This window comes from Heterodontus francisci, chromosome 16 (genome assembly GCF_036365525.1).
Source record: "Heterodontus francisci isolate sHetFra1 chromosome 16, sHetFra1.hap1, whole genome shotgun sequence".
NCBI lineage: Eukaryota > Metazoa > Chordata > Chondrichthyes > Heterodontiformes > Heterodontidae > Heterodontus > Heterodontus francisci.
The window spans coordinates 78,246,078-78,272,482 of record NC_090386.1 but is presented as its reverse complement, the minus strand read 5'-3'; the positions used below and the strand labels follow the sequence as shown (position 1 = coordinate 78,272,482).

Here is a 26,405-nt window from a genome sequence, read left to right as displayed (position 1 = left end):
TCATTAGGAAAGCTTGCTAATTTTTAGAAATTGGTATTTGTGGGAATGCTTTTAAAATTAATTTAGGATTACTAATTATTCAAATGTCTCTCTCGCTCTTTCTCTCTATTCTCCTCCCACAATCATTCCACAGCTCCTGTGCCCCATACTAACCTGCCAGTTGGCCTGTTCGTTGTGATGGTGAAGATGCATTTGATGAAATAACCCCCCCAAATAGCGTTGATTCTGTGGTTCCTCCGAACGGTGTAACATTGGTGCTGTTCTTATCCAGACCTGAAGCTTTCGCGGGAGTTGATTGAGATTCTTGTGTTGGATCAGGTCCATAGCGTAGATTCGGTGTACAGGAGGGAATGTTGTTGTCTCCAGCCTTTGGCTTCAGAGAAGGGTCTTTCAGCTTGCTCTTACCACTCCCCATTGTTAAATCTGCAAAAAAAAAAATTTAAATTACGAAACAGCCAGAACAGTTTCTAAATTAATAATTCACAGTTAAGTTCCTTCTCCTTTCTCTCTGATCATATAGTAATAGTACTGAAGACCTGTGCTCCAGAACTAGCCGCTCCCTTAGCCAAGCTGTTCCAGTACAGCTACAACACTGGCATCTACCTGGCAATGTGGAAAGTTGCCCAGGTATGTCCTGTGCAAGACAAATCCAACTTGGCCAATTACTGCCCTATCAGTCTACTCTCAATCATCAGCACTATCGATGACCCCTTCCATCACTTTGCTAGCAAGCGGGCACTTGCTCAGTAATAACCTGCTCACTGACACTCAGTTTGGGTTTCGCCAGGGCCACTCAGCTCCTGAGCTCATTACAGCCTAGGTTCAAATATGGGCAAAAGAGGTGAACTCCAGAGGTGAGGTAAAAGTGACTGCCCTTGACATCAAGGCAGCATTTGACCGAGTATGGCAACAAGGAGCCCTAGCAAAACCGGAATCAGGGGGAAAATTCTCCACTGGTTGGAGTCATACCTAGCACAAAGGAAGATGGTTGTGGTTGTTGGAGGTCAATCATCTCAGTCCCAGGACTTCACTGCAGGAGTTGCTCAGGGTAGTGTTGTAGGCCCAACTACATTCAGCTGCTTCATCAATGCCCTTCCCTTTGTCAAAGGTCAGAAGTAAGGATGTCCGCTGATGTTCAATGTTCAGCAACATTTGCAACTCCTCAGATTCTGAAGCAGCCCGTGCCCAGATGTAGCAAGACCTGGACAACATCCAGGCTTGGGCTGATAAATGGCAATTAACATTCGCGCCACACAAGTGCCGGGCAATGAACATCTCAAACAAGAGAGATTCTAACCATCCCCCCTTAATGTTCAATGACATTACCATCGCTGAATTCCCCACTATTAACATCCTGGAGGTTTCCATTGACCAGTAACTGAACTGGACCAGCCACATAAATGCTGTGGCTACAAGAGCAGGTCAGAGGCTGGGAATTCTGTGGTGAGTAACTCACCTCCTGACTCCCCAATGCCTGTCCACCATCTTCAAGGTACAAGTCAGGAGTGTCATGGAATACTCTCCACTTGTCTGGTTGGGTGCAGCTCCAACAACACTCAAGTAGCTGGACATCATTCAAGACAAAGCAGCCCACTTGATTGGCATCCCATCCACCACCGTCAACATTCACTGCCTCCACCATCGACGCACAGTGGCAGCAGTGTGTACCATCTACAAGATGCACTGCAGAAACTCACCAAGGCACCTTCGACAGCACCTTCCAAACTCACAATCTCTATCACCTAGAAGAACAGGGGCAGCAGATGCATGGGAACACTACCATCTGCAAGTTCCCCTCCAAACCAAACACCATCCCAACTTGGAACTATATCGCCATTCCTTCACTGTCGCTGGGTCAAAATGCTGGAACTCCCTTCCTAACAGCACTGTTGGTGTACCTACACCCCAAGGACTGCAGCAGTTCAAGAAGGCAGCTCATCACCAACTTCTCAAGGGCAATATTAGTGATGGACAATAAACGTTGGCCTAGCCAACGACGCCCTCATCCTATGAACGAATAAAAAAAATTAAACAACTCTTATTTTAATGAAAGTTAGGATTAAAGATAATTATAAATAGAAGAAACATTGTAAAAGTTTCTACAGCAAGCCATCAGCAAGATGAAGAATCAGTAGACTCACACACAGGCTGTTTCAGGAAATGGAATAATTCAACAATTCTTGGAGTTGATGATACTACTACTATGACGATTAGCATTTATATAGCACCTTAGCATAGTAAAATGTCCCAAAGCACTTCACACAAATATTATCAAACAAAATTTGACACCGAGTCACATACAAGATATTAGGGCAGATGACCAAAAGCAGAGACAAAGAGCTAGGTTTTAAGAATTGTATGCAATGCTAAAGTCAACATCCTAATTTTGAAGTTAAATCTCAGGGTCAGGATAAGGTAAAATTTATACTTTTCAGCCACTCTGCATCACTCTTCATCTGCACTAGCCCAGCCCAGCATAAAAGGGGCGGGAAGCGGACCATTTTAAAAGGGAAACCCCTGGCAACCCAGCCCAACCATTAAAAAGAGCAGGATCTGGTGCGATTTAAAAGGAAGACCCGCTACAACCCAGCTCAGCTGTTACACAAAATGACGAACAAGAATCCTGAAGGACGTGTTGCCTACTTGGTGTCAGGGTAAGAGATATCTCGAGGCTGCTGGAGAGGAACTTGGAAAGGGAGGGGTAAATCTAGTTGTTGTGGTCCAGGTTGGAACAAATGATAAACAAAGGAACAGGGAGGGGTCCTGCTGTGGGACTATCAGGATTTAGGAACTAAAAGTAAAAAGCAGGACCTTGAGGATAAATCTTTGGATTATTGCCCAAGACCGGTGCAAATTAGCATAGAGACAGATCAGATGAGTTAACAGATAGATAAAGGGCTAGTGTAAGGAAGAGGGGTTCCATTCATTGGGCACTTGCACCAGTACTGGGACAAGAAGGAGTTGTACCAATGGGACGGGCTTGGCCTGAACTGGAATTGGACCAATGTCCCAATGGAAAGGGTAACTAGAGAAGTCACAAAGACGTTAAACTCTAAGGCAGAGGGAGAAATCTGCAAGAAACGAAACACGCTTAAATCTAAATGAATCACAAAGGGACAGCATGAGACAGGCTAAACTGAGGCCATAAATGACCAGGGAGTAACAAGAGTTATAGAACAAAAGTGTAAGAAAATGGTTAAAAATAAAGTGAGGGGACTATGAGAATAGGGATAAAGGATAGCTATTCAGAGTGATAGAAGGTAGGAAATGGGGCTCACAATGTTGGTACCATTATTGTTCACAATTTATAATGAATGATTTAGACTTTGAAACCAAAACAAAATTTCTAAATTTGCAGATGGCACCAAATTGGGAGAGATACACAGCACTGTAGAGGATAGCAACCAATTACAAGACATTATTAGTAAACTTGCAGAATGGGCATATAATCGACAAATAAATTGTGACATAGATTAAGTGTGAAATATTACATTTTGGTAAGAAAAATAAGGACATCACATATTACTTAGAGAATAAGAATCTGAATGGGTGAAAGAGGAAAGGGAGTACAAAAACACTAATCACTAAAAGGTAGCAATGCAGGTCAATAAGGCTATTAAAAAAAACAAACCAAGTGCTAGAGGGATAAAATTGAAAAGTAGAAAAATTATGCTAAACTTGTTTTGAGCCTTGGGTTAGATCATACATGAAGTACTGTGTGCAGTTCTGGGTGCAATATTATAAAAGGGTGCAGAAAGGATTTACACCGGTGATATCAGAACTACAAGGTTAGACCCATCAGGGAAGGATGAACAGGCTGAGCCTCTCTTCTCTTGAAAAGAAAAAGCAGTGGGGTGACCTATTAGAGGTCATTAAAATTATGAAAGGTTATGACAGAGCAGCCACAAAGGGGGATTTTATGTGGGCAACGGGTGTTGCGGCCACAGGCTGAAGCACCGGTGAGAGCCCCACGTCACCTCCTCTGGGGAAGGCCCACCGCATTACATGCCAATTAGGCACTTAAGTGGACAGCCTTCCCTGGGATTAAAGATCCTGGTCACTGGAGTCCCGCCTGCTGAGAGCTGCCGGGCAATCAGAGGCCGGCAGCTCTTTCACTGTAAAGCACCACCAGGAAGTGGTTGCTGCCAGTACTGGACTCACCGGAGGCAAGGGACCCAAGCCACAGGCGAGTCAGGGCAGAAGGGGTTTCGTTCAGTGGGGGTCATGGTGGAGAAGTGGGGGGGGGGGGGGTCAGCAGCAAAGGCAGTGATGTGGCTCTCAGCGGGTCACCCTTCCCGATACTGGGCCCCTCAATCAGGTACTAGGTGTCTTTTAACGAGAGACCCGCCCCCACGCCCCAAGCTGGCAAGCAACCCGCAAAGGTTTTCTTGGTGTGTTCCCCATGTGGCGACAAGTCTGACTGCTGCTGGGCTAATACAGGCAGTGGTGAGATGACGCCCTTAATTGGGAATTGACTGCCCACTTGAGGGCCTCAATTGACAGCAGGACAGAAGCCTGTCCACAGGCCTTCCCACCGTGGACTTAATTGGGGTAGAGGAAAGAAGATGGCCACCCCCACCCAATTGAATGCTTTCCCCACCTCCAAACTCGATGCGGGGGAGAACATAAAATACCCGCCAAAAAGTCTGCTTCCACTTGTGGGAAACAGCAAAACTAGAAAAATACACAAAGTCAGCAATAACATCCATAACCATTGCCCAGTTGCAATGAGTCATCCTCTCACCAGTTCTCTTTTACTAGGCAGAATTTCAAAACTGAAGGAAGCTGAAACACCCAACATGGGGTTGAAGCTGTCTTCAATGCTAAAATCGAACGACTGGTTGTGAATTGAGGTGGAACTTCGGGTCTAGATAATATGATCAATGTTTAAACTCGGAGAAGGGAACCTGGAAGGGGAGCACCAATAGGCCAGTGCTCGATAAATTCTGCTTAATTCACACCTTGTAGGCAAGGGCCCAGCCAAGAATCCCATTGTTGTTAAATTAAGAATTAGGAACAGATTACAAAAATTCTTACAATTGGAAAATAGAAAAAGGAGGAAGGAAAAGAAAAAGCAGCTTCAAGCAGTAAATGTGCTCCTACTTGAACTCATAGGTCATCAGCAGCTGAGGCTCAAATTGGCTCAAGGTCTGACTGCTTTTAGTGCAGGAAGGACAATACAAACACTTAAGTAATGCCAGTGTTCAGTTTAGTGCTGCCAATTCCCAGATACCAGCAGCTACACCAATGATGACATATCAGACTTGCTAAAGCTAGTGAGCAGGTCTCATCACTTAACATGGATTTTAACAATCTGGCAACTTGGTGTTGCTGCCATTTGCATGAGACAAGGACATCAGAAGCTGGCAGCACCAGCAAACTATAAAAGCAGAGATATTTCCCCTTATGTCCTTTAGGCATGTAGACCTCCAAATACCAAAAGCTGCACTGCAACCTATCAGAGGAAGTATTTCACACTAGTACAGGGAGCACTAAATCCCCTCATCCAAAGAGTCACAAACACAAATATTATCTCTTAAATAGGGTACAAGGTCAAGAAAGCCGACCAGTCTCAGGGGCATCTAGGGATGGGCAATAAATGCTAGGCTTCCCAGCAATGTCCACATCTCGTGAATGAATTGAATAAAACTTGGCCTCTCTCTTTAGTCCTCAGTTGGGCACTATAAAATACACTGCTTATACTCCAGGAAGAGTAAACTGCCTGGACAAATCCCACCTATATACTTGTCATTCCCTCATCAGTATGATATGGGTGCCACAGAGGATGAATCTGTGACAAAATTCTTCTGCCCACCTGACTCAAGAAAAAGGAAATATAAATAATAAATTGCACTAAAAATTTCAAAATGCTCCCAAATGACTCAGCAAGTAAACACAGCAAGCAACTGATCCTTGCAGACAGAAACCTCAGAGGTTTGATCACTTGTTTTGAGTCAGTTTGTCTCAGTTGATAGCATTCTTGACTCAGATCAGAAGGTTGTGCATTCAAGCACCACTCCAGGAAATGTGCACATTATCTATGATTCTTCAGTGCATGATCTTTCAAATATGATATGGAACTGATAGCCCATGTACCTATTCCAGTGCATGTTAAAAGATCCCATGGCAATATTCAAAGAAGAGCAAGGAGATCTCCAGATGCCTTGGCCAAGATTCCTCCATCAACAAACACCATCCAAAATAGATTAACAGGCCATTAACATTACTTGCTGCTTATGGGACAGACTTATGCATAAATTCGCTCCCTGGTTTGCCTACATAACAACAGTGAACCACTACACTTCAAAAATAATCAATTGAATGTAAAGGACTTTGGAATGTTGCATGGATATAATAAGGTGATATATAAAAATTAAAGATTTTCTTCTGGTCCTCAAGCTAAGAAAAGGCAATTGGCAAGGGTTACACTACCTGATCACTATCCAGTGATTGCCTTTGTGAATATTCGGTGAAAACAGATCCCCATATGCTACCAATACTCACTGTCTGGACTGACCTATGAAGAATGTGAAAGCAACTGCAGAAAATTGGCACTGATAGAACTGTACCTCAGTGAGAGTCAAAGCTCTTTCAGGAGAGAAGGGGACAGATACGGTTCCATGTCGACATGCTCACATGAGCTCAGATAATGAGTACAGGCAGGATGTGCAACTACAGGGGCATTACAGATGAATCTGATCCTGTCCTCACTCAGCACTTCCAGTAGAGTAACTGGACAGTTCCCAATACAAACCTAGCGTAATGCAGGTTGAGAACAACTAATTCAGCATAGATCAGGAATCAAATCTGTACCTTCTCGACCTTATGGCTCAGCCACTCACTGTCTCAATCAGGATATTTTTTATTCTTTCATGGGATTTGGGTGTCGCTGGCAAGGCCAGCATTTATTGCCCATCCCTAATTGCCCTTGGCAACTGAGTGGCTTGCTGAGTCATTTCGGACGGTGGTTAAGAGTCAACCACATTGCTCTTTTTGTGGAGTCATATAGAGGCCAGACCAGATAAGGACAGCAGATTTCATTCTCTAAAGCACATTAGTGAATCAGATGAATTTTTATGGCAATTTGACGGTTTCATGGCACCATTACTGAGACTAGCTTTTAATTCCAGATATTGAGAAATTCAATTTATTAATTGAATTTAAATTCCACCAGCTGCTGTGGTGGGATTTGAACCCATGTCCCCAGGGCATTAGCCTGGGCAGGTCAGGCAGCATCTTTGGAGAGAGAAGCAGAGTCAACGTTTTTTAGTTTTTTTTTAAACCTTTTTTTGAACAAGATTGGTACTTGTGTGGCGTGAATGTTACTTGTCATTTATCAGCCCAAGCTTGGATGTTGTCAAGGTCTTGCTGCATCTGGACATGGGCTGCTTCAGTATCTGAGGAGTTGTGAATGGTGCTGAACATTGTGCAAATATCGGCGAACATTCCCACTTCTGACATTATGATGGAGGGAAGGTCATTGATGAAGCAGCTGAAGATGGTTGGGCCTCGGACACTACCCTGAGGAACTCCTGCAGCGATGTCCTGAGACTAAATGATTGACCTCCAACAATCACAACCATCTTCCTTTCTGCTAGGTATGACTCCAACCAGCGAAGAGTTTTCCCCCTGATTCCCATTGACTCCAGTTTTGCTAGAGCTCCTTGTTGCCAAACTCAGTCAAATGCTGCTTTGATGTCAAGGGCAGTCACTCTCACCTCACCTCTTTTGTCCATGTTTCGACCAAGTCTGTAATGAGGAGCTGAGTGGCCTTGGCGGAACACAAATTGGGCGTCAATCCGCAGGTTATTGCTGAGCAACTGCCACTTGACAGCACTGTTGATGACCCCTTCCATCACTTTACCGATGATCGAAAGCAGGCGGATAGGACAAAACCAACCCGGCCAATTACCGCCCTGTTTTTTGTGCAAAGGACATACCTAGGCAATTTTCCACATTGCCAGGTAGATGCCAGTGTTGTAGCTGTACTGGAGCAGCTTGGTTAGGGGCGCAGCTAGTTCTGGAGCACAAGTATTTAGTACTATTGCTGGAATGTTATCAGGGTGCATAGCCTTTGCAGTATCCAGTGTCTTCAGCCATTTCTTGAGATCATGTGGAGTGAATCGGATTGGCTGAAGACTTTCATCTGTGATGCTGGCGACCTCAGGAGAAGGCTGAGATGGATCATCCACTCGGCACGTCTAGCTGAAGATGGTTGCACATGCACCAGCCTTGTCTTTTGCACAGATGTGCTGGGCTCCCCAATCGTTGAGGATGGAGATATTTGTGGAGCCTCCTCCTCCTGTCAGTTGTTTAAATGTCCACCACCATTCACGACTGGATGTGGCAGGACAGCAGAGCTTAGATCTGAACCATTGGTTGTGGGATCGCTTAGCCCTTTATATTGCATGCTGCTTAAGCAGTTTGGCATGCAAGTAGTCCTGGGTTGTAGCTTCACCAGGCTGACACCTCATTTTTAGGTATGCCTGGTGCTGCTCCTGGCATGACTTCCTACACTCTTCATTGAACCAGGGTTGGTCCCCCAGCTTGATGGTAATGGTAGAGTGGGGGATATGCCGAGCCATGAGGTTACAGATTGTGGTTCAATACAATTCTGCTGCTGTTGATGGCCTCATGGATGTCCAGTTTGAGTTGCCAGATCTGTTTGAAATTTATCCCATTTAGCACAGTGGTAGTGCTACTCAACACATGGTGGATATCCTCAATGTGAAGACGGGACTTTGTCACCACAAAGATTGTGCGGTGGTCACAATACTGTCATGGCCAGATGCATCTGCGACAGGTAGATTGGTGAGGATGAGGTCAAGTAAGTTTTTTCCTCTTGTTGGTTCCCTCACCACCTGCCGCAGACCTATGTAGCAGCTACGTCCCTTAGGACTCGGCCAGCTCGGTCAGTAGTGTTGCTACCAAACCACTCTTGGTGATGGACATTGAAGTCTCCCACCTGAGTACATTGTGTGTCTTACTACCCTCAGTGCTTCTTCCAACTGGTGTTCAACATGGAAAAGCACTGATTCAATCAGCCGATGGGGGAAGGTAGGTGGTAATCAGCAGGTAATCCTTGCCCATGTTTGACCTGATGCCATGTGACTTTATGGGGTTCCGGGTCAATGTCGAGGACCACCAGGGCAACTCCCCGTCGACTGTATACCATTGTGCCACCATCTCTGGTGGGTCTGTCCTGCCGGTGGGACAGGACATACCCAGGGATGGTGATGATGGTGTCTGGGACAATGTCTGTAAGGTATGATTGCCTGGGTATGACTATGTCAGATTAGTCTGTGGGACAACTCTACCAATTTTGGCACAAGCCCCCTGATGTCAGTAAGGAGGAGTGTGCAGGGTCGACAGGGCTGGGTTTGCCGTTGCCTTTTCTGGTGCCTCGGTCGATGCCAGGTGGTCCTTTCGCTTTCAATCCTTTTCTTAGACTTTGTAGCGATTTGATACAACTGAGTGGCTTGCTAGACCGTTTCAGAGGGCACTTAAGACTCAAACACATTGCTGTGGGCCTGGAGTCACATGTAGGCCAGACCAGGTAAGGACAGCAGATTTCCTTCCCTAAACAATATTAGTGAACCAGATGGGTTTTTAACAACAATCGACAATGGTTTCATGGTCACCACTAGACTAGCTGGGACTTTCTGAGGATGTGATAAGGCATTATACAAATATATAAGTTCTTTCTTATTTTCCACCCTTTTTTAGCGTCTTTAACAGACCCATGACATTCCAAAGTGCTTCAAAGCCAATTAAGTTCTTTTGACGTGCAGTCACTGTTCTAGTGTAAGGAAATGCAGCAGTCAATTTTCACACAGCATAGTTTCTTTTGGGCCTCCTTATCTCGAGAGACAATGGATACGCGCCTGGAGGTGGTCAGTGGTTTGTGAAGCAGCGCCTGGAGTGGCTATAAAGGCCAATTCTAGAGTGACAGGCTCTTCCACAGGTGCTGCAGAGACATTTGTTTGTCGGGGCTGTTGCACAGTTGGCTCTCCCCTTGCGCCTCTGTCTTTTTTCCTGCCAACTACTAAGTCTCTTCAACTCCCCACATTTTAGCCCTGTCTTTATGGCTGCCCGCCAGCTCTGGCGAACGTTGGCAACTGACTCCCACGACTTGTGATCAATGTCACAGGACTTCATGTCGCGTTTGCAGATGTCTTTAAAGCGGAGACATGGACGGCCGGTGGGTCTGATACCAGTGGCGAGCTCGCTGTACAATGTGTCTTTGGGGATCCTGCCATCTTCCATGCGGCTCACATGGCCAAGCCATCTCAAGCGCCGCTGACTCAGTAGTGTGTGCAAGCTGGGGATGTTGGCCGCCTCGAGGACTTCTGTGTTGGAGATACGGTCCTGCCACCTGATGCCAAGGATTCTCCGGAGGCAGCGAAGATGGAATGAATTGAGACGTCGCTCTTGGCTGGCATACGTTGTCCAGGCCTCGCTGCCATAGAGCAAGGTACTGAGGACACAGGCCTGATACACTCGGACTTTTGTGTTCCGTGTCAGTGCGCCATTTTCCCACACTCTCTTGGCCAGTCTGGACATAGCAGTGGAAGCCTTTCCCATGCGCTTGTTGATTTCTGCATCTAGAGACAGGTTACTGGTGATAGTTGAGCCTAGGTAGGTGAACTCTTGAACCACTTCCAGAGCGTGGTCGCCAATATTGATGGATGGAGCATTTCTGACGTCCTGCCCTATGATGTTCGTTTTCTTGAGGCTGATGGTTAGGCCAAATTCATTGCAGGCAAGCCGCAAACCTGTCGATGAGACTCTGCAGGCACTCTTCAGTGTGAGATGTTAAAGCAGCATCGTCAGCAAAGAGGAGTTCCCTGATGAGGACTTTCCGTACTTTGGACTTCGCTCTTAGACGGGCAAGGTTGAACAACCTGCCCCCTGATCTTGTGTGGAGGAAAATTCCTTCTTCAGAGGACTTGAACGCATGTGAATGCAGCAGGGAGAAGAAAATCCCAAAAAGTGTGGGTGCGAGAACACAGCCCTGTTTCACACCACTCAGGATAGGAAAGGGCTCTGATGAGGAGCCACCATATTGAATTGTGCCTTTCATATTGTCATGGAATGAGGTGATGATACTTAGTAGCTTTGGTGGACATCCGATCTTTTCCAGTTGAGATCAATGAAAGCAATGTAGAGGGGCATCTGTTGTTCACGGCATTTCTCCTGTATCTGACGAAGGGAGAACAGCATGTCAACGGTCGATCTCTCTGCACGAAAGCCACACTGTGCCTCAGGGTAGACGCGCTCGGCCAGCTTCTGGAGCCTGTTCAGCGCGACTCGAGCAAAGACTTTCCCCACTATGCTGAGCAGGGAGATTCCACGGTAGTTGTTGCAGTCACCGCGGTCACCTTTGTTTTTATAGAGGGTGATGATATTGGCATCGCGCATGTCCTGTGGTACTGCTCCCTCGTCCCAGCACAGGCAAAGCAGTTCATAGAGTGCTGAAAGTATAGCAGGCTTGGCACTCTTGATTATTTCAGGGGTAATGCTGTCCTTCCCAGGGGTTTTTCCGCTGGCTAGAGAATCAATGGCATCACTGAGTTCCGATTTTGTTGGCTGTATGTCCAGCTCATCCATGACTGGTAGGGGCTGGGCTGCATTGAGGGCAGTCTCAGTGACAGCATTCTCCCTGGAGTACAATTCTAGGTAGTGCTCAACCCAGCGGTCCATTTGTTTGCGTTGGTCAGTGATTATGTCCCCTGATTTGGATTTGAGGGGGCCGATCTTCTTGATGGTTGGCCCAAGAGCTCTCTTCATGCCATCATACATTCCTCTGATGTTTCCGGTGTCTGAGGCCAGCTGAATATGACTGCATAGGTGTTGCCAGTAGTCGTTTGCGCAGCGCCTGGCTGTTCTTTGTGCAGTGCTTCTGGCTGCTTTAAGTGCTGCGCATGTTAAATCGCTGGGGGCTTTCTTGTAGTTCAACAGTGCAATGCACTTTGCGGCTATGACAGGTTCCAGCTCTTCATTATGAGATTGAAACCAGTCTGCATTTCTCTTCGCACTTTTGCCGTAGGTGGTCAAAGCTGACTCATAGATGGCATCTCTGATGTGGGCCCACTTGGTCTCACCCACAGCTGTTACAAAAATTTCTAAATTTACTTCTAACAGCCCTTCAAAACACTCCCACAGGGGATGCTGAGACACAGCATAGTACCACTAATGAAAATAGGATAAATGGCCATTTAATCTGTTAGTTGAGAGGTGCACATTATCCAGGACAACAGGAGAACTTCTTTCTCTTCTTTCAATAATGTCATAAGATCATTTATATCCACCATTTTGTGTTTCCCAACAAAAAAGAGTAAAATTTCATTTAGGTTAAAATTCCTTTTGAACAAGCAAACAAGGCGTTCAGGGCACAGGAGTAAAAGTAAGTAAGTATGAATATAATTGGTTTTTGAGGGAAGGAAGGCAAGATGGGAGATTAAACAGTTACAAAGAAGCTAAATAGGGTAATATTGTACAGTATTAGGTGTCAGCTTTGGCTGTGTGGTTGCACTCGCCTCTGAATCAGAAGCTTATGGGTTCAAGTCCCAAATCGAGAGACTTAAGCACATAGTTTAATTTCACAACTCAATACATGCTGAAGGAGTGATGCATTGACAGAACACAAGAACAAGGAGCAGGAGGAGGCCATTCGGCCCCTCTAGCCTGCATCACCATTCAATAAGATCATGACTGATCTGACCTTGGCCTCAACTCCACTTTATGCCTGTTCCCATAATCCTCAACTCCCCTATAGTTCAAAAGTCTTTCTCAGCCTTGAATATATTCAAGGCCTCAGCCTTCACTGCTCTCCGAAGTAGAGAATTCAAAAGATTCACAACCCTGAGCGAAGAAATTCCTCCTGATCGCTGCCTTAAATGGGCAACCCCTTATTCTGAAACAACGTCACCTCGTTCAACATTTCCCCACAAAGGAAAACATCAGTGGTGGGTAACGTTTTAGAAACAATAATCAGGGGGAAAAAATCAACTTAGAGAGGGTTGAGGTGAGCCAACATGGATTTGTAAAAGGCAGATCATGCTTGACTGATCTAATTGAATTTCTTGATGAAGTAACAGAGGAAGTTGATGATGGGAATGTGGTGGATGTTGCTTATATGGATTTGAAGAAAGCATTTGATAAGATACCACATAAAAGGCTGGTTAGCAAAATTGAGGCTCATGGAATAGGAGGGTCAGTGTCCACTTTGACTAAAAAATTGGCTTAAGGACAGAAAACAGCGAGTCATAGTAAACGGTTATTTTTCAGACTGGAGGATGGTAGACAGTCGTGTTCCCCAAGGGTCAGTGCAAGGCCAACTGCTTTTTTTTCTATATATAAATGGCTTGGATCTTGGAATCAAGAGTAGAATCTCAAAAAATGCTGATGATACCAATCTTGAAGGATTGACAAACAATGAGGATGATACGAACCGCCAGTAACAGGACATAGATAGGTAGTAGAATGGGCAGACTGGTGGCAGATGGAATTTAATACTCACAAGTGTGAGGTGATGCATTTTGGCAGAAGGAATATAAAAAGGCAATATAGACTTAATGGCACAGTTCTAAAGAGTGTGCAGGGACAGAGGAACCTGGACGTGCATGTGCATCAATCTTTGAAGTTGGCAGGACATATTGAGAGAGTGGTTAGTAAAGCATATGGGATCTTAGCAATTTTTCCATGTCCATGAAAACTTTTGGTAAGTAACCACTGCAGGATTCATCCCTTAAATAAAATGAATTTGGAAAGTGTTGTAGGGCTCTACAACAATTATATTTTTCAAACAACAGATCTTTTGAATTCACTAGCACCAGTACTACAGCACAGCAGTAGACACCAAGTCTTCGTGACTATGGCCACTGACTGACAGCATTTGGCAGTTCTCAATTGAGCCACTGCTTGAAAGAACAAGCCGTAATTGTGGTGTTCTGACTAACTTCTTTGTTGGTTAGCTTTTACAGACACTTGATGTGGCTCGAATACAACTATAAACTAATAATCCTACATAGCACTGCCTTATTGTTTTAAACCAATTATCCACAGAAAACTGAACAAAAAATAAAAGCTGAAGTAGATACTTTTGAAGGAACTCCATGATTAACCCTAATTTCCTCATGTAAAGTGCAGTTACTTTACATTTACAATTCAAATTCCTACATGATAGGATCACTCTCTTTGGAAAATAGTTAACTTCCTCCTTGACAGTAAAGACCTGTCAATAATAGTTAAGGACCCAATTAGTTACTGCAGTCCTGCTTTAAGAACTGCCAACAATAATGAGACAAAGGGGCATTTTTGGGTATGTACGCCATCAAAAGATCTCCTCTAGCCATAAATTACGTGCAACTGCACCAGATTAAGCAATTTTCTCGCAATATTCTACAACTGAAAAAATTTCTACTGTGACTGTTGAGCAACAAGTTGCACTTGTATAGCATCTTTAACGTAGTAAAGCATCCCACGGCAGGTCACATGAGCATCCGTAAATACAATTTGACTGTCATGAAAGCAGTCAATTCCCAGACTGCTGTGCAACAAAAATTACATTTAACGGTGCATTACAGCTGCCTAGAATGATTTTCCAGCCAAAAGTCTTGCCATCAGTAGTTCAGCAAGTAGACTGAACCAAACAATCCCACTCAGCCATTGCATGCAGTCCAATAAGAGATGGGAGTAGATAACACAGATTAGTAAAAAGGAAAAGATATTTACTATTTACATTTGGAGCTAGACAACTGCAAGTGAAATAACCATAATGTGTGTATTTTGCCAAAGTCCACAACTTTTAGCTGATATTGTTAACAATTCTCTCTTCTCAGGTACTGTTCCCCTCTCCTTCAAATCCACTGTCATTGCCCACTTCAAAAAAACAACTCGACCTCTCCATCCTTGCAAACTACTGTCCCATCTCCAACCTCTCTTTCCTCTTCAAAGTTCTTGAACGTGCTGTCACCTCCCAAATCCGTGTCCATGTTTGAATCCCTCCAATCAGGTTTCGGCTCCTGTCACAGTACCGAAACAACTATTAAAGATACAAATGACATACAATGTGACTATGACAAAGGGAAACTATCCCCCATCTTCCTTCTCGACCTGCCTGCAGCCTTTGACACACTTAACCACACCATCCTTCTCCAATGCCTCTCCATCATCGTTAAGGTGGGTCAGACTACATTCGCCTGGTTTCATTCTTATTTATCTAGTCATAGCTAAAGAATCACCTACAATGGCTTCTCTTTTCACTCCCATACATTTGGGGTCCCCAAAGATCTATCCTTGGACCCTTCCTATTTCACATCTACATGGTGGTCCTCGATGACATCATCCCAAAACACAGCATTGGTTTCCACATGTAAGCTGATGACATCCAGCTCTACCTTATCAGCAACTCTCTCGACCCCTATATTCTCAGACTACTTGTCCAACATCCAGTACGGAATGAGCAGAAAGTTCCTCCAAATACTGGGAAGACAAAGGTCTTAGTTTTCACTCTCGGCCACAAACCTTGTTCCCCAGTGGCCAACTCCATCCCTCTTCCTGACAACTGTCTGAGGCTGAACCAGTCTGTTCCCAACCTTGGTGCCATAACTAGCCCTGAAATGAGCTTCCGACCACATGCGCAATTACTAAGGCCACCTATTTTCACCTCTGTAACATGACCCGCGTCCACCTCTGCTTTAGCTCATCTAGTGCTAAAACCCTCATCCATACTTTTATTACCGTTAGACTAGATTAGTCCAACAGACACCTGGCTTGCCTCCCGCATTCTACCTTCTGTAAACTTAAAGTCATCCAAAACTCTGCTGCTCTTGTCCTACTCGCACCAAGCCTCATTCACCTATCACACCTGTGCTCGCTGACCGACAGTGGCTCTCAATTAAGCCATGCCTCAATGTTAAAATTCTCATCCTTGTTTCCAAATCCATTCATGGACTCTCCAATTCCTATCACCATAATCTCCTCCATAATTGCTACAGATATCTGCATACTTCTAATTCTGGTCTCTTCAGCATCCCCAATTTAAATCCCTTCACCATTGGTGCCTGAGCCTTCAACTGTCTAGGCTCTGGAATTCTCTCCCTAAGCCTCTCAGCCTCTCTTGCTCACTTCCCTCTTTTAAGATGCTCCTTAAAACCAACCTCTTTGACCAAGCTTTTGGTCATTTGTCCTAATATCTTCTTTTGTGTTTCTCTGTCAAACTTTGTTTGATAACGCTCCTGTGAGGTACTTTGGGATGTATTTATATTGCACCTTTAATATAGTAAGACAACGTTGTTGTTGCTGTTTTATCAGTGGTAATGGGATTGAGTTTCTGGAGTCCACAGAACCCAGCTACTGAAAAGAGCATGAAAAAGAGTGGAAGTAGATGATAGCAACCAACTCAGATGTATAAAATTTGCAGTATATTTCACAGCGCAGATTGTTAAATGCAATGACTGCAATACGTCACTGGCTCTTCACTGTAGAGCAGTTTGTAAGACTGGAGTTTTCCTCAGTTTGCCTGGTCCGCTTAGCACTCCTAATGTGGTTTGTTTCTACCCAGCAGTAGTTAAATTGGAAGGGAAGGAGCTAATAAATTCATTCCTCATCCAAACCAATCTGGATTGATGAGAACAGCCTTGGAAGTGTCTCATGAGTTATTCATCAAGTGTTACGGAAGGGCTGGTGAAAGCCCTCCGGAGAAACATAAAAGGCTATCCCAGGCTTCAGCAGTTTCTTTCCTTAACAGAGCACAAAAGGTATTTAGCAAACTGAAGTGTTCCCAGGGGAGGTGCAATTGTGAAATTATTAGATGGAACAAAATTAATCTCAGGTTTCCTGCCAGCCAACGTTGAAACAAAAGTTATGAGGCAGTCCCACATTTGCTAGAATGTTGGTAGTTTTGCTATGCTGATCACCAGTCTCAAACACAGTAAAGGTAAAACGGAAAGGTCATTCAGGTCCTTAACATTTCAGTCTCAAGTTTCCGTCACAAATTTCAGAACATGCACACACTTACGTTATGAAAATTCCTTTCATGTAGATTGTTTTCTCACCTCAGATATTGCATGTTGTAGAATAGAATGACAGAAGGGCAAGGAACTGAGTTTTTCTTATGAAACTGCTGTCAAATTCTAAACTCCAACCATGAGTTGCATCAGTACTGGTAACTGTAGATCAGAGCAGATTTGGAAATATGCCAAAATGTGGCCTTTGCCCTCCAAGTGACATTGCAAGCCAAGAACTATACTGTCTGATTAGTGCCCCCTTCAAGTCAGACTACCCCTTAGGCAGGTATCAGGAACAGAGCCAACAAATATGATTAGCTACTGAGATTCCTGATGAGCAAATAAACAATCAAACTACCACCATCAATATCAGAACTGCAACTGTAACAATAGTACTTATAAAGTGTATCAAACATAAAAAAATGCCATGAAGTCAGGTTAGTCAAACAGTCTAACAGCACAATGGAGTCATAGGGTCGAGGAAAGGGGAAGCACACAGCTGCACGTTTATCAACATTTGGAAGCTGATTTTGTGTTGCTGATGATGTAGTTGAAGGCAGTCTCATTTAGCATCACCAAGTTTAAGTAGTAATAAAAATGGCCACATTTTACACTCCTAATTGCTATCCAGTAATTCACTAAAAAAAAAGTGCTGGTGTGTAGATGTTGGGTGAAGACGAGATTGGGATGAACCATAATGATCCTCATAGTCAAATATTGTTTTCCTTGTGAGGTATCAAATGGCCACAGGTATCTATGGAATTATAGCCAATACCAGAGGGACACAGAAAATTTCTGAATAAATCCAATCAGCCCATCTGAATAGAGATAAATACTGAATCCAAACTTGAAATAATGAAGAATAACAAATGTGAATAATCTACCATTTGGACTGATGTCACCATCAAACCCCAAAGCTGCCCACTTAATACATCAGTGCAGAATAGCAAGAGGAGGCTTTAACAAAAGAATGGTTGTCAGGGTGCTTTCACTGTCTGGACGGGGGATGGTGTGGGGGTGGGCTGGGGAGGAAACGCCACTTATGTGGGAGCAGAAAATATATTCTGTTTAACACAGCAGTTTGTAGGCAATGTTTGTATCATGTAACAGTGCTTCAAACAAAGTTAAAATTAAAGGAAGATACAGGGCACGATACAGAAAGAAAATGAATAAAATGAGATGTGCTTTAATTTAATGAATCCAAAAAATGGAATACTATTTGACCTGGTGTTACGTACACCATCTTGGTACTGAGCAAAAAGAGTGAGCCAGAGGTAGATTTCTTCCCCATAGTAAGTTTTACAAACTTACAACAGGCAATTAGGCTCATTACTGCCTCTGTCCTTGTTCTTAACCATGTACAAGAATGGAGTTAGGCATTTGAGTGACCACAATCTTCAAGCTTAAATTTGCATTGAAAAATTAGAACATTTAATAGCTTTCCACGTCTATGTTGACTGAACACATAGGATTGAAAGAGTCAAATATGATTTAAATGTTTGGATAAAGATTTTTTTTAAAGAACAAAATGATGCAGAATGCTTCCTTTAATAAAAGTACATTTTATGCTAAATTCACTGATCACACAGAGCTGTACTCACAGGGACCACAGGTCACAGAAACAGCATTACAAGTTTGTAGTCCTATATCTGATCCAGACACTTTGATCACAGATCCCTGCTGGAATTGTTGAATCCATTCTTCTGCATTTCAAACATTAGGTTTATGGTTATTGCTGTAAACTGTATGTAATGGCTCCTGCCCTTTCTTAACACTAAACCGATTCTACTGACGAATATATCTGAGGCCAGACACATCAACCCCATGCACAAAACAATCGCCATTGAAAGTCATACCCAAATCTTCAACCCCACCATTGCATTCTAGAATGACTAAATATTGCATCAATAGGCCTGTTCTATCATAACATATTTAGGCTTATGACATGTATTACATTTTGTAAACTTAAAAAAAAATCGTGCACAAATGTCTCACTTTGTAAATGCAGCAATTAGCATGAAAAAGAGCTGTTTAGACCAGGAATGTTAAGTTTAATGGTTATAGGGGTCTTACAGTGGATCTCATCTCCCTTGGATGAGGAAGCAGGGGAAAAATAGACCGATTTCCCACTCTTGATGGATATGCACATGCATAGATAGATGTCAACAAAGATAGAGCCTGACTTGGCTACAGACACCTTCCACTCAATAGTTTCATCTGTCAACATCTGCTGCCTAAGCTGACACCTGAAAGATGGTTCCTTGACTTGCAACCAGAATCCGACAACGATTTTGTAGCTTCAGGAAAGGAGGGGGGGGGAAATATGATTGTGCAACTTTATTACTTTTAATAAGTCAGTGATGTATGTACCAGTTTCCATGTAAGACTGTTGAAGCTTCATTAACCCATTTTCTAAATGATCCACATTATTTTACAGGCAACGTCATAGTAAACAAGTGATTGTGCACGTTGTCTGATATTTAAAGGACAGTTCCCTCAGTAAAAAGGTCATTGCAATAAAATTCCAGTGAAGCCAAAAGAATTGTAATGAATAGCAAACAATATTTTTCGCGATTAATATCCTGTGAAAAACAATGGCAGGCCAGGAAGATGGATAGTGGACCTTTACAAAGGATTTGCTCAGTCTGTCAGGCTACTGCAGTGTGGTGGTCACGCCAGGCAGCTAGGTTACTATTTACTACCAACCAAGAATGTGATGTCTAGCAAGTTCTTAATGTAACAACCTGCTCACTGTGGGCACTGGTGTTTAAAAATATCAGAGAACTGCAATAAATAGTAAAATGAGAAAGCTCTGGGGTTGAATTTTCGGGCCCCCCCCCCAAAGTCGGGAACAGAAGTTTTGGTGGTTGGGGGTGGGGGGGGAGAGATGGGGGCCTGAAAATGCCAGCGCGTCCATTTCAAGATGCCATTCCCGGCACCGGCAATAATCACCAGGGTGGGGTGGGGGAGGGGGAGGACAGGACAGGATCCAGCTCTCCTCCTAATTCAGGCCAATTATAACTGTTTAAAAGCTCGTCAAGAGCTTGTCAAGGCTTGAGCTTTAAACTTTTAAAGGGGCACACAGTTTACCAACATCATCAGAAACAGATCACCTGAAGGGAGGCAGGTAAAGAGTGAGGAGCCAGTCATGGGCTGCCCCAGGGCATCACCCTGGCCCCATAAGAGGATCAGAAAGGCAAAGGGGGACTGCGCACTTGGTAAGCAAGTGCCTGTGGCACTCCGCAGGTGGCAGGGATAAAGATTGAAAAATTTACAAGTATGAAGATTAGGATTGTGACATTTACGAGTGCAGAAGCTTAGGTGTCAAAATATCGTTTCGGTGGTTTGATAATTCTTGCTCGGAGAAATTGCGTCTCAGCTGTTGCTGTGTTTTTAAAAGTTTCTCCCTATCTGCATTCAGTTTCTGTTGCTCTGCCTTCAGTCTAACATACTCTATTGCTTTTCCCAGGATGACCACTTTTGAGGCCTCGTCTTTCTTGGAGTGTTCTGGCACCTCATCTCGAAGAGCCAACAGACAATGCTTCAACTCATTCCTCCTCTGCCACTTCGGGACATGGTGTGTCCTTAGCCTCTCTTCATTCTCCACGTCTGAAAGCCTGGGGCTCAAGGTCGAGGACTTGTTGGGGGAGGAGAACTTGGCCTTATGGAGGTACCTGTATATTCTGGCTCGTTTTGGTGCTGGCGGTTCTCTAGAGAGCTGAAGTGAAGGCGCGGCATAATTGTGCTGTTGTTGGATTTCCAAACTGCATCGTTTGACGCTGGCCAGAGTTTGCGAGCAGTTTCCCATCCTTGGAGATTTCCCCTTGGCAATGCTCCCCACTGCCAGCCTTTCCTTCTCAATGGTGACAACATCAATCTCTTCTGAGTCGCTGGAGCGCGAAGAAATACTGCCTGTTGACAAAGAATTTTCACCATCTGAATTTGAATCTTCATTCTCTTGGTGTGGCATCTCTGAGAAGACGCTAATACTCTCCAAACCAGAACCACTGAGATACTGGAAAAATTGTGATTCCATCTCAGATATCAGGGGGCTGGACACTGGGAGTGCATCCTCTCTGAGGTGCAATACGGCATCACCTTTGATGTCTCCTATGGCATCAAACCTGTCCGGGTACATTTGTTGTCAGTTGTGGACTGTGGATTGACTCAATGCGGGTACTCTTGGTCTCTTCTGTAGTGGGTACTTTGGTGACCTCATGTACAGTCACAATGTTGAGGTCCTTACACGCTGGTACTCCTGTCACTGCTGGTCCATTGTATCTACCACGTAAAATATTTGTGGTTTCCATGCCAACTTGCCCTGGCTGCATTGCATTGTTAGTGTGCCACTGCAACGGATGGGTGACCCATTGTATGCAGTTAACTTTGTAGCTGTCAGTTGTATCAATAATTTCCAATGAGCCCAGTACATATCCTTCAGGATTTGGATTGTTAGGATATTTGCACTAGCTCCCATTTCAATCTTAGTCCTGAATGCATGTTTGCCAACTTTCTTTGGGCACATGATACTGATAGTAGCAAAAGCTTCCAGTCATCAACACAATGGGCTGAATTTTACCAGCCCCTCGACATCAGGGGTTGTGGTGGGGGAGCCAGAAAATACTTGCGGGAGAGACCTACCATGCTCCCCGATGCAGAGAAGGCCCCGCCCCATATTACCAGCAGCGACTAGGCCTCGGTGCAGCTCACCCACCCCACCCCCTGCCGCTCAGCGGCAGAGCCTTCATTTCGATATGTAAATAAAGATTAATGCATGCAAATAAACTTACCTAGTCCCGCCGGCCGTCCCGCTGCGATGTTCTGCCACTGGCCGGAACTCCCGCGCGGCCGGATCTCCATTCGGAGATCCGAGGCATGACACTGGTGGGGAGTGGGGGGGGAGGGAGGGGTGCAAGGAAAACTCTTTTGATTGCTGATGAGGCCATGGTGGGTAGATGTTGAGGATTAAAGTTATTAACGGTCAGGGGAAAAGTTCAGGATCTGAATAAAAGTGTTTTTTTGGTGGGGGGGTGGGGGGGGGGGGGGGAATGGGCAATTGATGAATCGATTATTCCTTGAGGGTGTGGGTGAGGGGAGTGAAAATGTTATTAGATGCGTAACTTTAGTTTTCAACGTTCTTTGCAACCAGCCAGTGAGATCCATCAACAGGAAGGGCTTCCACTCCCTTAACATCCAACTAGTCTGTGAGCACAACAAGAGCTTTCTCCATGTGTGTGCTCACCTTCCTGGCCACTGCCATGGCTTCTCCATCCTCCAGCAGTCTAGGCTTCACTCCAACCTCCAAAGTGCATGAATGAATCCTAGGTGACAAGGGAAATCCCTTGAAGGCATAACTACTAACCCCTCTATGGGAGCCCCAGGCAGAGGCGAAACAACCAATGACACCTGCTCAGCAGGACAACCTGAACGGACAGAGGGCATTCTGAAGGGGTGGGGGGGGGTGAACAGCCAGACGTCGTGGTACACATCTGTACCAATGACATAGGCAGGAAGAGTGACGAGATCCTGCACAGGGAGTTTAGGGAGTTAGGTAGAAAGTTAAAAGACAGGACCTCTAGGATTGTAATCTCGGGATTACTCCCTATGCCACGTGCCAGTGAGGCTAGAAATAGGAGGATAGTGCAGCTAAACACGTGGCTGAACAGCTGGTGTAGAAGGGAGGGTTTCAGATATCTGGACCATTGGGAACTCTTCAGGGACAGATGGGACCTGTACAAGAAGGACGGGTTGCATCTAAACTGGAGGGGCACAAATATCCTGGCTGCGAGGTTTGCTAGCGTCACTCGGGAGGGTTTAAACTAGTGTGGCAGGGGGGTGGGAACCAGAGCAGTAGGACAGCAAGTGAAATAAATGGGAGGGAACCAGTAAATAAGGCCAGTAAGACTAAGAGGAAGAGCAGGCAGGGAGATGTTGCGGAGCACAGCGGGATTGGTGGTCTGAAGTGCATTTGTTTCAATGCGATAAGTATAACAGGTAAGGCAGATGAACTTAGAGCTTGGATTAGTACTTGGAACTATGATGTTGTTGCTATTAGAGAGACTTGGTTGAGGGAAGGACAGGATTGGCAGCTAAATGTTCCAGGATTTAGAAGCTTCAGGCGGGATAGAGGGGGATGTAAAAGGGGTGGAGGTGCTGCATTACTTGTTAAGGAGAATATCACAGCTGTACTGCGGGAGGACACCTCGGAGGGGTCGTGCAGCGAGGCAATATGGGTGGAGCTCAGGAATAGGAAGGGTGCAGTCACGATGTTGAGGGTTTTCTACAGGCCTCCCTACAGCCAGCGGGAGGTAGAGGAGCAGATATGTAGACAGATTTTGGAAAGATGTAAAGGTAACAGGGTTGTAGTGGTGGGTGATTTTAACTTCCCCTATATTGACTGGAACTCACTTAGTGCTAGCGGCTTTGATGGGGCAGAATTTGTAAGGAGCATCCAGGAGGGCTTCTTGAAACAATGTAGATAGTCCAACTAGGGATTGGGCTGTACTGGACCTGGTATTGGGGATGAGCCCGGCCAGGTGGTCGAAGTTTCAGTAGGGGAGCAATTCGGGAACAGTGACCATAATTCCATCAATTTTAAGGATACGAGTAGTCCTCGGGTGAAGGTGCTAAATTGGGGGAAGGCTAATTATAACAATATTAGGCAGGAACTGAAGAATTTAGATTGGGGGTGGCTGTTTGAGGGTAAATCAACATCTGACATGTGGGACTCTTTCAAACGTCAGTTGATTAGAATCCAGGACCAGCATGTTCCTGTGAGGAAGAAGGATAAGTTTGGCACGTTTCGGGAACCTTGGATAATGTGGGATATTGCGAGCCCAGTCAAAAAGAAAAAGGAAGCATTCGTAAGGGCTGGAAGGCTAGGAACAGACGAATCCCTTGAGGAATATAAAGACAGTAGAAAGGAACTTAAGCAAGGAGTCAGGAGGGCTGAAAGGGGTCATGAAAAGTCATTGGCAAACAGGATTAAGGATAATCCCAAGGCTTTTTATACATATATAAAGAGCAAGAGGGTAACTAGGGAAAGGGTTGGCCCACTCAAGAACAGAGAAGGGAATCTATGTGTGGAGCCAGAGGAAATGAGTGAGGTACTAAATGAGTACTTTGCATCAGTATTAACCAAAGAGAAGGACTTGGTGGATGATGAGCCTAGGGAAGGGAGCGTAGATAGTCTCAGTCATCTCATTATCAAAAAGGAGGAGGTGTTGGGCGTCTTGCAAAGCATTAAGGTAGATAAGTCCCCAGAGCCTGATGGGATCTACCCCAGAATACTGAGGGAGGCAAGGGAAGAAATTGCTGGGGCCTTGACAGAAATCTTTGCATCATCATTGGCTACAGGTGAGGTCCCAGAGGACTGGAGAATAGCCAATGTTGTTCCTTTGTTTAAGAAGGGTAGCAAGGATAATCCAGGAAATTATAGGCCGGTGAGCCTTACATCAGTGGTAGGGAAATTATTAGAGAGGATCCTTCGGGATAGGATTTACTCCCACTTGGAAACAAACAAACATATTAGCGAAAGACAGCATGGTTTTGTGAAGGGGAGGTCGTGTCTCACTATTTTATTTAGTTTTTTGAGGAAGTGACAAAGATGATTGATGAAGGAACGGCAGTGGATGTTATCTATATGGACTTCAGTAAAGCTTTTGACAAGGTCCCTCATGGCAGACTGGTACAAAAGGTGAAGTCACATGGGATCAGAGGTGAGCTGGCAAGATGGATACAGAACTGGCTCTGTCATAGAAGACAGAGGGTTGCAGTGGAAGGGTGCTTTTCTGAATGGAGGGATGTGACTAGTGGTGTTCCGCAGGGATCAGTGCTGGGACCTTTGCTCTTTGTAGTATATATAAATGATTTGCAGGAAAATATAGCTGGTCTGATTAGTAAGTTTGCGGACGACACAAAGGTTGGTGGAGTTGCGGATAGTGATGAGGATTGTCAGAGGATGCAGCAGGATATAGATCGGTTGGAGACTTGGGCGGAGAAATGGCAGATGGAGTTTAATCCGGACAAATGTGAGGTAATGCATTTTGGAAGATCTAATGCAGGTGGGAAGTATACAGTAAATGGCAGAACCCTTAGGAGTATTGACAGGCAGAGAGATCTGGGCGTACAGGTCCACAGGTCACTGAAAGTGGCAACGCAGGTGGATAAGGCAGTCAAGAAGGCATATGGCATGCTTGCTTTCATCGGTTGGGGCATATAAAAATTGGCAAGTCATGCTGCAGCTGTACAGAACTTTAGTTAGGCCACACTTAGAATATTGTGTGCAATTCTGGTCGCCACACTACCAGAAGGACGTGGAGGCTTTGGAGAGGGTAAAGAAGAGGCTTACCAGGATGTTGCCTGGTCTGGAGGGCATTAGCTATGAGGAGAGGTTGGATAAACTGGGATTGCTTTCACTGGAACGACGGAGGTGGAGGGATGACATGATAGAGGTTTACAAAGTTATGAGCAGCATGGACAGAGTGGATAGTCAGAAGCTTTTTCCCAGGGTGGAAGAGTCAGTTACTAGGGGACATAGGTTTAAGGTGAGAGGGGCAAAGTTTAGAGGGGATGTGCGAGGCAAGTTCTTTACACAGAGGGTGGTGAGTGCCTGGAACTTGCTGCCGGGGAGGTGGTGGAAGCAGGTACGATAATGACGTTTAAGAGGCATCTTGACAAACATATGAATAGGATGGGAATAGAGGGATATGGTCCCCGGAAGTACAGAAGCTTTTAGTTTAGGCAGGCATCAAGATCGGCACAGGCTTGGAGGGCCGAATGGCCGGTTCCTGTGCTGTACTGTTCTTTGTTCTTTGACAACCATTGAGCAGGCCATCGGGCTTCTGAACATGAGATTCTGGTGCCCGGACCAGTCGTGTGGTGCCCTCCAATATCTTCCTGCAAGGATCTACCTCAATGTGGTGGTCTGCTGTGCCCTCCATAACATGATCCTCTAAAGAGGTGTGGACCTTGAGGACAATGAGGCCCTGGAAGGAGATAGCTCATCAGGAAGGAGCAGGAGGTGAAAGACAAAGTGGAAGAGGAGGCGGAGGGAGATGACACTAAACAGAGAGCTGCCCTGCTACATGATGAGGTGGCCTACTCCTGCCATCGTCCAGGATGAAGACCCCCCTCCTCTCCCTCACGGCCTCCAGCAATGGATCCGGGTTGGCATTGATGAAGCAAGGGACTACCCTGCCCCAGGTCCCAGGCTTCTGGCTCCTCTGTGGAACATCTCCCTTCCCTCTGGTGCAGTGGAAGGCTTTGGTACAAACCGTAGATCTCTCCCTCAGGACAACCAGCATCCTCAGTGATGGCTATCACAGAATAATACAGTGCAGAATAGGCCCTTCGGCCCATCGGGTCTGCACCGATGCATTAAAACACCTGACC

General features: G+C 45.1%; 1 protein-coding gene across 7 annotated transcripts in view; it reads right to left on the bottom strand.

The window, feature by feature from the left end:
• Positions 1-26,405, bottom strand: part of LOC137378217 (proto-oncogene tyrosine-protein kinase Src-like) — a 195,794-nt gene that overhangs the window by 108,515 nt on the left and 60,874 nt on the right. For all 7 annotated transcript variants that reach the window (XM_068048421.1, XM_068048420.1, XM_068048423.1 and 4 more), the window contains one exon: positions 154-423. In XM_068048421.1, the coding sequence (XP_067904522.1) occupies positions 154-415 (262 nt within the window). In that variant the 5' untranslated portion in view covers positions 416-423. The remainder of the gene's footprint in view (positions 1-153; positions 424-26,405) is intronic.